We start from the raw sequence: 12,413 nt of genomic DNA on the forward strand, positions 1-12,413 counted from the left end.
AACAAGTCCAAACATTTCCCCTGTCATTGTTTATATACAACATAATATAACTTTAAAAAATCATGGCATTAGACATGCTAAGCAATGGAGAGATGGTTTAAAGTGTCTGGAGGATGTGTGGGGTCATAGGAAAGCACTGCCACTATTTTATATGATGAAATAGAGCGTCTCTGGTGTTTGTAGCAGCAGCAGGCCCTGGACCCAACTGTCATGGACGCCAAGGAACAACTGTACACAGCCTGCTTTGTTGTGGGTTCACTGTAGGAGGAGAAGGAAGATGATGAGGGAAAGAATAAATGAAGAAACACTGTTTTATAAACTTACCAAACTTTTCTGATGTTTCCTTATCTGGAAATTGTTGGTCTTTAAGATTCAATATCTTCAGAGAAGCAAAATTTGGCAAAATGGTGACTAGAAAAGGGAAAATAAAATTTAGTTGGGTCAAATACATTTCCTATGATACAGAGTAGCGCTGTTGAAATAAAGAGTATTTCAAAAGTGACAAACACGCAGTAATACGCAGATTGAACTACTATAACTAAGCAGAGGACACAGCTATGAAAATGAGAGGTTTAAATCATAGACAGAGATGCACTTCACTCTTGTGAAAGCCTCACTGAAGATCAGGTGACATCATAGTTCTAGAGACATCAGTTACATTTTACTTCTAGAGTGCTGAATGACTTTGCACACAGGAGCATCTGAAGTCAAAGTTGTACAGTTCTTACCAAATGGCGTGGGTTCAAAGCATCTTCCAGAAAACTCAATCTTTCTGAGTTTCTTGCAGGAAGCAAGCACAACCATGAGAGACTCACAATTCGAATGGAAATCACATTTCAGATGGAAGACATGAAGATTTGGGGAGTTATGAATCAATTCAACTGGAACAGGGAAAGGATTTTCAGAAATCAGAGAAGGCTACAAATTTCTACCTCAAGTAGACCCTCAATCCACCAGCTCCAGCCTCACTGATTATACAGGCAGTGACACATGGCACGTACTGTAGTGATGCAGTGGCACAGTATCTATGGCTCAGATTATGTTGGGCTTGTGCTCAGCTTCTGCAACTGACTACTGAACAGAAGACCTGGGGCAAGTTCCTGACCCTCTCTGGATCAGTTTTCTCTTCCCTATATCTCACCTGCAGTGTCAGCATCCTAAGTTCACTGTGTATGCATACTGCACTGACACAATAGGAATTCTGTACAGAGTGACAGAAAGGGGAGGGCAACTCTGAAGCACAACTTAAAAACCATGTAAAGTCATGTAATCTATGTGCATGTGGTGTGTGTGGGGTCACCCATGTGACACAGCACATATGGGGAGGTCAGGGGAAACTGGGAGAGCTTGCTATTCCCTTTCGCCACAGAGCTCTGTGGGAGTGAAGTCATCAGGACTAGCAGCAAGTACCTTTACCTGCTGATCCATCTCACCCACCTGGAAAACGGGGTTGTTTGCTTGCTTTTGTTTCTTTTCAGACCAAAAAAAAAAAAAAAAAAACCCTGGGAATAACTACATTTACAGAGCTGGTCTGGCTTGGATGTGACAGTCCTTCTGTCTCAGCCTCCCAAGCGCGGGGGTTACAGGCAGAAGCCACCACACACCACCTTAGTGACTGTTTGGCATGCAAATCTGCTATGTCAGTTCCTGTTTTATATTTCATTAGTGTTCAGTGCTTTAAAGGTAAGGCTTTGGTGGTGCTTTAGTCATTTTAGTAAATGACATATTCTAGAAAGAAGGCTGCACATTTGTCCGTCAATGGGAGGTTGGGATGGAGAGCAATGGAGAAAATGTCCAGACTTCTTGTCGGCTACTCAGGCCAATTCAAAAGCCATGGACTCACTTTGTAAACTTTGTATACTTTGTACATTCTCAAGGCATGAAAGTGGCCAGGACCTGCCCTATAATAACATTTTTTACCAACACCCCAAAAATCAGTCCACATAATTCACCCAAGCACCAGACATTCCTGGAAAGCTCTAACCCACCTCCCACCCCAAACACCAAGAAACCCTATATAAACCCTGTGTTCTTCCATGCTCTCTACTGCTTCTCACTTGAGCAGGTGCAGCGACCTTTCTGGGGTTGTCCCTCCTAGTAAATCTCTTGTGTGAGGTCTGTTGTGCGGTATAACTTTGTGGTATTCCTTGGCTCCTGACTGCCGGGATATCGTTCAGAGGAGAGCTGTAACACTTTCTCCTGAGTAGAGCTTTTGCTGGGGAAACCTCCCTGACAGGAGCAGAACTGTTACACTTGTACTGGGGGAAACTTTCCAGGCAGCTGGAGCAGAACTTGTGTAGGGGAAGCCTTTCCCTTCAGAGTGGCAACACCTACACTGCTCCTAGTCAGATTCCTTGTCCGTCAGCAGGCAGATCTGCACACGCCACTAAAACAGCAGCAAAAGAAGAGAATTCCACACACATTGCTTTGGAGAGGAAGTGTTAGGAGTATAAATCTCAGGCATGGAATCAAATCAGGATAGACCTGATCAGTTGCTGACCTCAATGTCCCCAGTTGACAATCAGGCACAATCAATGAGGCTTCTCTAACACAGTAAGTAAAAAGAGTGGATCGCTCTTTGGGAAGTGCTCAAAACAGTTCCAGACATACTAAATATCCATGTAGCAAATCTCTGTCCTCTTAATGAGGAAGAACATTGTTTGCAAACCTTCCCATGGACACGATTCATATGTCATGTCCAGGATGTTTTACCTAATGATGACTTAATGCATCTAGAAATTACTAGCCAAGTAGCTTTTCCATCTTAGACATGAACTGGAGACCCAAGCCCCATCCTTACCTAGTCTGGAGGGGTCAGACTCGGTGGAAGTTTGGATGGATAAGGTCTCCATGTGGTGGAGGTTTGGGAACTCCTCAGGAAGGACTGAAAGCACATCAGCTTTGTCACATAGTCTCACAGACAGTTCTTTCAGGCCCAGAAACGTGTCCAAGTTAGAGAGGAGTTGATCTGGAAAGCAGCACACAGTTCCCATCACTCAAGAGTCCCAAGGGGAAGTTCTCAAGTGTGCTGTGACCTTCATCTATTTCATACTTTCAAGAGGAAAGTTCTCAGACATCCTAACATCTGTCCAGGAAGCACATGATGAAGATCCTGCCAGCTGTGGCATCTGCTGCTCATAGACTATAGGGGAGCCCTGTGCTGGTCTCTGGATCACAAAACAAATCAGACATCTCCCCAACCAACAGTGTGGAAACATCTGGTTTGCACAAGTGAAAGATTATAGTTGAATTCCTACTTCCAAATTATGTAAAAATGTAATTTAGAACCTCTCTACCAAACTGGATCCTGTACATCCTCTTCCAAGGTCTATCCAGGTAACTCTCCTAACTTCCTGTCTGCTCACCCATACCCAACCACCTAGATCTATCTAGCATGGGTCCCACATCCAATGTCTGGGCCTAGTCTAGCCACCCCTGCCTATGTCATACCAACCTCTAGGCTTCTTCCATGATCCACCTTGCTGCCATATCTGCTTCAACCTTCAGGACACTCCCACACTGCATCCAATATCTCTATCCAACCAGGTCCTACACATCTTTTTCCAGGTTCTAGATGGGTGAGTTTACCCTATGCTCCCAACCTCACACCCACCCCAACCCTCACAAGACTGAACCAGGATGCATATATACATATCAGCTCAATCTCCTATGTCCACCTGAGCCATATTCGTTCCCTAGGCCCAATCCAACCCTCACAAACATAAGGCTGATAGGATGACAAAGAAAATCCAAAATCGTTTATACTCACTTATATCTGGACACTAGCCCAAGGGGCATGTCCGATGAAAGTCTTCACTTACCAAGAAACTGGGACAGAGGGAAAGACTTCCTATTGAGACTCTAGGTGATAGAAGCAAGGGAGAATGGGGAAATAGAAGGATCCAGAGGGTCCTAGAAACCTACAAGTAGAACATTATAATGGGTGGATCTGAGCCCAGGGGTCCTGCTCAAACTATGGCACCAGCCAAGGACAATACATCCAGTAAACTTCAAACCCCTACCCAGATCTAGCCAATGGACAGGACATTTTCCACAGTTGAGTGGAGAGTGGGGACTGACTTTCACTTGAACTCTGGTGCCCCATATTTGACCACATCCCTTGGATGGGGAGGTCTGGCGGCACTCACAGGATATGCAGGCTACCAAGAAGAGACTTTATACCCTATGATCATATACAGGGGGAGGAGGTCCCCCTCAGTCACAGTCATAGGGGATGGGAGTAAGGGGAAAATGGGAGGGAGAGAAGAATGAAAGGATACAAGGGATGGGATAACAATTTAAGTGTAATATGAATAAATTAATAAAATATATTTAAAAAGATAATCCAAAATTATAAAATTCAAAGAAGAGATAGAGACACCAAGGAGGCCTCTCAGTAGGAGGGAATTCATGCCTGCTACCATAAGCCTAGCCAACTCCCTGTGCCTAATGAGGTCATGGACCCTGGAAGAGAACCTACTATTGCCATTTTGCTAAACACCTATAATTTCTACCTGCACTCTAAATACTTATCTTTATATGCAAAGATAAGTGTATCTGTCAATCCTCATCAAAGAGGCTTCCTTTTTTGTTTTTGGAGACAGAGTTTCAATGTGTAAACCTGGCTGTCCTGAAACTCACTTTGTAGACCCAACTGCCTCACACTCAGAGAACTCTGCCGGCCTGCCTCTGCCTTACAAGTGCTGGGATTAAAGGTGCGCACCACCTCTGCCTGTCAAAGGACCTTCTTTTTCATAGAAGACAGGGACTATCTCAGAAACCCACAACTGGACAAAATCTAGAGAACCAGGGCCCATGTGGAACCCACCCCCAGTTGAGATATATATAAAGTTTCACAGCTAAGGCTCAGGGAACATGGCAGAAGAGGGGACAGGAAGATTGTAAGAGCCAGAGGATCAGGATATTGGCTCTGAGAGAGTGAATTCTATACATATGACCAGAAAGCTGCACCTGTAAAATCTCAATACAATATGAACACCAACTATTTGCAATGGTATAAAAACTTAGAATTGAATTAGATGAAAGATAGTAAAGCCTAGGGACTGAAAAGATGACTCAGCAGCTAAGATCCCCTGCTGTTGCTTAGAGGACCCCAGTCAGATTCCCAGCATCCAGATCAGGAGGTTCACAACACTCTGTAACCATAGCTCCAAAGGACTTTACCTTCTCTTCTCTCCTCCGAGGGCAACTACACATAGATGCACAGGAACAAGCACACACACACACACACATCATGAAATAATTTTTTAAAGCAATAATTATAAAGTCTATCATAAAAACTATAAAACAGCATTTAGAAGAAGACATAAATATTATTTACCCATATTAAATGTCTTCTTGGAGAAGCCAAACCCTCCCCCCTCTGGGCAGCCAGAGTGCAGCTGGTTCTCCAGCATCAGCTGACGCACAGAGCACCATTTACCAATAACAAGCTATCCAAGTGCCCTTATAGGGACCTTGACAGATGGAATGCTGGTGGTAATGTTCTCCTAGTGTTATCTGAAACCCATTCTAGGATTCGGGGCCTTTCAGTGATTTATACACTGCACAAACAGTGTATCCTTTCCAGGCACATTCATGGCCTGGTGCCTAAGAAGTTTCATTCATCTAAAACTAAGAATGAGAAAACACAGTGCCAACCAGAATGGTTGTGTAAATAGACACTTGGTGTTACCTGGTAACTGGTTTACCCATGAGACCTCGAGAGACTGCAGGCCAGGCAGGGTGAGAAGCAGCTCCTGCTCTGCTCTGCTGAGCTCTAGGCTGCACATGGAGCACTTGGTGACAGAGGTCTTATTCAGCTCCAGAGCTGGGCGGATGCTGTCAAGAAAGCCACTGCTGTTGGATAGGCAGAGCTCAATATTCTGTGAGGCTGAGAAGACTTCCATCAGGACCTGGAGCAGGGCTTGGTCTGCTGGGCCCATGTTGGCCACTCCAACTTCCAGCCTAGGGATCTTGTATGGCTTGGGTGACAGTTTCCAGTAGCCAGCACTGATGTTGGGTAGAGGCCAGCGTAGGTTGTTCAAAAAATTGTTTATGTTCTTTTCATTTTTAGCTAAATTTTTTCTCCATTCCTTCATAGGTTCAAAGGCAGATGCATAGTCCTGATCTATAGTTGGTGGCTGCATTGTTTCATAACATTTTTCCATGGCTGAATAATCTATATTAGGTAGCATTTTATTTATGGAGAATTTTATACTTGCCAACAGTAAAAGGCTTTCTGGGTGATCCCAGAAGTACTGTAAATTCAGTAATTTCAGATCCATTGTTCTCCCTTGAAGGAACTGCAAAATAAATGGAGAACATGCATCAACTGTGTTGCTTTGGTAAGCAAACTTTACAGCCGTGCTCAATAAACTTTCTGAAGCATATGAAGAGAACGCTTGAGGAAATTGCTGCCACAATTCTTTAACTGGCTGCATTATCCAGGAAGTTTCTATTTGGCGTTGTACACAATCCTCATTTTCAGATATGTTCTCCAGTGACTCTTTCTCATCCACCAGCCGAAGCAAATGAGATACAATTTGTGGCCCTGTCTTTGGTGAAGCGTGGCTGGAGACATACTTCAAAAAGTTGTTGTAGGTGTTCATAGCCTTCAAGGGTGAGTTAATTTGTCTCAAATAGTAAAGTCCTAGATCTTGGTCTTCCTGCCTATCTGAACCCAGGAGTTCACTCAGCCTTATGGCAGCAAGAAATTCCTGGAACAGAGGACTTAGAAACCGGTAGATTGGTCTCAATCTCTGGGCAGTGAATTTGCTCATCAAGCAGGTGGTCAACTCCCCATCTTCAACAACTCCTGCTTCTGTGAGGTCATCACTGTTGAACTCAAAGCAGGAAGAAAAAAGCCCTCTCAGGGCCAGCTGCCCACAGGAGGACACAGTGGCCTTGAGAGCCTCAGCTGCAGCTTTGTACTTTAAGGACAGACATTTCATGTAGGCCTTGAAAACTGCCACATTATGAAAGGACTGGTCAGTAGGATTTTGAAGCCAGTCACTACAGACTGCTGCCACAAACAGGGGGGTTTTGTGAATTCCTTGTAAATGATTATTCCCTCCAAAGTAAACCATAAATTCTTGCAGACGTGTTATGTCATGTGAGAAGAACTTCCGTAACACAGAAACAGTGTTATAGAAGGGAAAGTCTGTGATCTCTAGAATCCTATCTAGGTACGGGCGGATGTCCCTGGCCCTGTTTGTGTGGACAGCAATCAATAAGCAGGTTCGTGACAAGTAGTTTCTTGTAATCAGTGTTTCCAGGGCTTGGGGGAGTGAGTCCGCCCCACTGTAGTCATCCAGCAGGAAGAGCACCTGGTGTTTGAAGTGCTGGATGCTGCTGCTCAGGCTCGCCTCACTAATGCATCCTCCTGCCTCTAGGAGTTGGGCACAGATGATGTCGGCCAGCCCCTGGTCTGGTCTGGTGGAACTAAGGGACAGGTAGAGGACCAGCTGGAACCTGTTCAACAGGGGACAGCATCCTGATGCCCAGAGGAAAGCTATTTTCTTCAGGAAGGTTGTCTTTCCAGTGCCAGCTTCCCCCTCCACACACATGACAGAGCTGAGATTGCTGAAGACCTCGGGCATCGTCAGGGCCTCCTGCACTGGCCTGCTGATGTGCTTTGAAACGATGGACACATCGCAGCCAAGCAAGTGGTCAGTGCCGAGGCTGCAGCACACCTCTGGCAAATTCATGTGGCGGAAAGTGGCCTTGGTGTAGGCGCCTCTCAGCTGCTCACTCAGACTCTTTGCCTCTTGAAACCACGGGGCTTCACTCTGAGCCAAGTCTGTGGAGGGGAGATACGCCCTGCTGGACTCACATTCACATCCCTGGGCTTCACTCTGGTCCTTGTCTCTACACAGAATAGACACAAAGCTGGGTGCAGGTTCAAGCTCCTGGGCCTCACTTGGAGCAACATCTGTGGAAGGAAGAAGAGAGACTGAGAGGGAAATGCATTCATGCCCCTCAACCCTAAGGCTGTGATGTCTTTGTTACATTGTCCTGTTTGTCTTCTATGGATGGATTTTCCTTCAGTGTCCATGATCTCCCCTTTGAGACCCTCTCAGTCTACTTCATGGCATCAGAATGTGGGGATCACATGTTCAAGTCTCCTCTTTGGCCTGGGGACTTAGACAAAAGGTCCCAGTGAAGATCTCAGGGAGCAAAGCTTGCTGCAAGATGATGCCTTTAATGCCGGCTGGTTTGGATCTGACACAAGCACTGCTGTCATTAGCCCTGCATTCTCTCTCAACGTGCTACTGAAACGCAGACTCTCTCTCATCTACAGTTCCCTTCATCTCAGTGCACCCCTCTACAAGCTCCTTGGACAGTTATAGATACACTTTCCTTTTAAACCCCTGAGTACAAATATACACTGTCCCATGTTGCTGTCAGGTTCTTACCGGCCATGGTAGGATGAACTGCCACTGCATCCTCTTGATTGCTCTCACTTGTGGTTTCCTTCAAAAGATAGATCCTTCATTAAATCAAAGCTGGGTCTTAAATCAAGATTGGCTATTATCTTATCCTTGAGAACCACGTATCGTCTAAACACAGCCTGAACTCAATGCTGAATGACAAAAGGAGTGTTCTGGTATAAAAGTATGAGTCGCACACTTGTAGTGTATTGTGTTACATCGGGAGCCATTAGCAAGAGCTCTCTGTCCATATGCATTGCTCTCGTGCTCTCTGTTCCAGCCTAAGAATCACATGAACTGCTAAGACCATGATTAAACAAGTTGTTCTGCAAACTAAACATTCAAGGTCTTCAGACTTTCAGAAAATGTACACTGTGCCATCTAGGCTGAGAACGATTGCTCGGCACCAAGGAAGCAGAGCATGGGGTAGAGAGATGGGTAGAACACTCACCTAGCATGTTGAGGTCATGGGCTCAATCCCAAGGCTGCTGCAGTATTGACTGCTAACCCTCCCAAATCTATTCTTTGTTTGTGACTGTTTCTAGCCTCCATTTCTTATTTCTGTTCTTTTATTATTTCTTAATCCTCTCTCCCTAATCTAGGTGCTGATCGATATAGCCAGAGAGGGCTTTGGTAGTGTTCCGAGATGGCATGTACATAGTATGCACCTCCTCTCTATGGGGGAGCACTGTGTGGGTGATCGAAATTGTAAGGTCTAGAACAGGAATAGTCCTGCCACATCACTAAGCACCGCCTCTGTGCTTAGTCATTAGAAACTGCTTAGTCATCATCACACACTGGGATGGATGCAGAAAGAGCATAACCCACACATTTTATGAGAGAGAGATTATCATGTCGTGTAGCTGGTCTGAACTCCCTATGTATCAAGGGCAGCACTGAACTCCTTGTCCTCCTTTCTTCATGTCCCAACTGCTGGTTTTATAGGCATGAGCCTCCTCACACTTCTGGCTTCTGTGTCATGTTTTTCTTCTCTGGGACTCCAAGCCTCTTACCACACCTAGTTTTATTCAGAGCTGAAGATCTCTTGGTGCCCATTAGGGGACATCTAGTACCTGAGCTACATTCCCTGCACTTGCAATGTCAGCCCCACATCTGACAAAGGGATGATATCCAAAATATATACAGATCTCAAGGAACTGGACATCAACACACCAAATAACCCAACTAAACAATGGGGTACAGAGCCAAACTGAGAATCCTCAACAGAGGAATCTCTAGTGGCCAGGAAGCATTTGAAGAAATGTTTAACATCCTTAGCCATCAGGGAAGAAATACAAGTGAAAACAATTCTGAAGTTACATCTTAAACCCTTAAGAATGGCTGAGATCAAAAACTCATGCTGGCTTGAATGTAGAGCAAAAGGAACACTCCTCCATTGCTGGGAGGAGTGCAAACGTATACAATCAATCACTTTGGAAATCAATTTGGTGGTTTCTCAGAAAATTGGGAATAGATACACCACTTCTGGGCATATACCCAAGGATGCTCCATCCTACCACAAGGACCCTTGCTCAACCATGTTCACAGCAGCTTTACTTGTTAGAGCCAGAAAATGGAAACGATTTACATGTTCCTTGATGGCAGAATGGATAAAGGAATGTGTTACATTTACACAATGGAGTATTACTCAGCTATTTAAAATGACAGCATTGCCGAGCATGGTGGCACATGCCTTTAATCCCAGCACTTGTGAGGCAGAGGCAGGTGGATTGCTGTGAGTTCAAGGCCAGCCTGGTCTACAAAGCAAGTCCTTGACAGCCAAGGCTATACACGGAAACCCTGCCCCGAAAAAAAAAAGAAAAAACAAACAAATAAATAAAATGACAGCATAAAATTTGTAAGCAAATTGATGCAACTAGGAAAGACCATCCTAAATGATGTAGCCCACACCCAGAAGAACACACATGGTGTGTACTCATGTGTAAGTGGATATATGCCATAAAGTAAAGGACAACCACTCTACAATCCACAAACCCAAGGAAGCTAAGTAACAAGGAGGCCTCAACCAGGGACATATGAATCTCACTGAGAAGGAGAAATAGAATAGACAGCATGGTTGGATATGGCGAGAGGACAGAATAGGGGTGGAGGTGAAATGGAAACAGGAAGTTATCAGGTTGAGGGGAGGACAGAGGAAGAGAGTACTGGGAGAGACAACTGGAATTGAGAGGGCAATCTCTGGATGAGCAATAAACCTAGGGCAATGGAAACTCCCAGGAATCTCTGGGTGACTCTAGTTAAGACTCCTAGCAATGAGGGATACGGATACTGAACTGGCCATGTCCTGTTTAAGGAAAGGAAATGTACAGCAAAATCATGAAATTGGACATAGTCTCGCCCTACGTGTTTCTCCAAGATCCGATCTAACTGGAAGGGAAGACTTCCAATGAAGGGATTGGGACACCAACAGAGCCACAGAACCCTCGACCCTCAATTGGTCCAGCCAAAAAGATGTGCTGGGGTAAAGACAGAGCAGAAATTGATGGAGTGGCCAACCAAAGATTGGTCCAGCTTGAGACCCATGCCATGAGAGGAAGCTCACCCATGATATTGTTAATGAAATTTCTATACCTGCAGACAGGAGCCTAGCATAACTATCATCAGAAGCTTCACCCAGCAACTGATGGAAACAGATGCAGAGACCCACAGCCAAACACTAGGTGGAGCTTGTGGAATCCTGAGGAAGATGGGGAGGAAGGCTCGTAGGAGGCAGAGGAGTCAAGGACACAACAAGAAAACCTACAGAATCAACTAACCTGGGCCTACAGGAGCTCACAGAGACTGAACCGCCAACCAGACAGCATTGATGAGACTCACCTAGGTCTTCTGCACATATCTACCAGTTGTGTAGCTTGATCTTCATGTGGGACCTTTAACAGTGGGAGCTATGGCTGTCTCTATGCTGTCTGCTGTCCCTTTCCCCAAACTGCGCTGCCTAGTCTAGCCTCAATAGGAGAGCATGTGCGTAGTCTCTCTGCAACTTCATAAGCCAAGGCTAGTTGGTTTCTATGGGAGACCTCCCATTTCTAAAGAGAAACAGAGAAGGAGGAGTTTAGGGGCAGAGTAGACGGGGAGACGGGGAAGAGGAGGGAGGGGAAACTGCAGTCCAAATGTAAATTAATTAAAATAAAAATTCCAAATACAAGGTATTTATCAAGTGAACCCAAAATTGCTCTGCTATCTTGTTTACTTTTATATTTTCTCCATTATTTGTTGGTGGGCTTTGTTGATTTGTTTGTTTGTTTGTTTTTTATTTTTGGTTTCTGTTTTTTTTTTTGGTTTCAGGGTTTTTTTTGTTTGTTTGTTTGTTTGCTTGTTTGTTTTTTGTTTTTTGGTGAGGTGATGTCTTTATACTACTGTCCAGGCTACTGTTGAACTCCTGACAATTCTCCTGCCTCAGCTTCCAGAGTGCTGGTTTCCAGGCATGAGCCACCACACCCAGCTTTGTTCTCAGTTCTGTGGGATGAGGACCAGCATACTTACCATTGTGACAACATAGGCAGCTTGTGTCACCATTGAATTGATAGTCAGATTGGATCTCAGGGAAACATGTAGGGTCAGACTGTCATCAGAGTTAGTGATTTTGCTATACATTTATTTTCTTTAAGGAAACATGCTGCACAGCAGGAATAGAGTCAGTCATAGATTCCTTGGCAAGCACGCACTAGACCTTGGGTATGATCTCCTCAATTGCAGTAAAGAACAAATATCAAACAGGAATGGTGGCAAATATTTGTAATCCCAGCGTTTGGAAGGTTGAGGCAGGAGGATCACCAATTCCCAGGCCGACTTAGACTTGAACATAGCAAGTCAAAGTCAGCCCAAGCCACACAGTGACAACGTGTCTCAAACAAAACTCCAATGAAACTCGCCTCACATGTCTCAAAAGGAAGACATCAAGGCTACTGCCCTCCATCAACCACAGGAATAAGTCTAAGGAATCTCAGCAATAGACTTCTT

General features: G+C 44.8%; 3 protein-coding genes across 3 annotated transcripts in view; 1 reads left to right on the top strand and 2 right to left on the bottom strand.

Annotated features, from left to right (window-relative positions):
- Nucleotides 1-12,413, top strand: part of Taf9 (TATA-box binding protein associated factor 9) — a 720,252-nt gene that overhangs the window by 373,568 nt on the left and 334,271 nt on the right. The window lies entirely within an intron of this gene.
- Nucleotides 1-12,413, bottom strand: part of LOC127212339 (baculoviral IAP repeat-containing protein 1b-like) — a 179,828-nt gene that overhangs the window by 62,427 nt on the left and 104,988 nt on the right. The window lies entirely within an intron of this gene.
- Nucleotides 1-12,413, bottom strand: part of LOC127212362 (baculoviral IAP repeat-containing protein 1b-like) — a 39,606-nt gene that overhangs the window by 8,408 nt on the left and 18,785 nt on the right. The window contains exons 8-12 of the mRNA XM_051172467.1: nt 8,418-8,475; nt 5,696-7,933; nt 2,801-2,968; nt 729-881; nt 325-411 (exon numbers count right to left, since the gene is read on the bottom strand). Of these exons, the coding sequence (XP_051028424.1) occupies nt 325-411; nt 729-881; nt 2,801-2,968; nt 5,696-7,933; nt 8,418-8,475 (2,704 nt within the window). The remainder of the gene's footprint in view (nt 1-324; nt 412-728; nt 882-2,800; nt 2,969-5,695; nt 7,934-8,417; nt 8,476-12,413) is intronic.

Source organism: Acomys russatus, chromosome 30 (genome assembly GCF_903995435.1).
Source record: "Acomys russatus chromosome 30, mAcoRus1.1, whole genome shotgun sequence".
NCBI classification, from domain to species: Eukaryota; Metazoa; Chordata; class Mammalia; order Rodentia; family Muridae; genus Acomys; species Acomys russatus.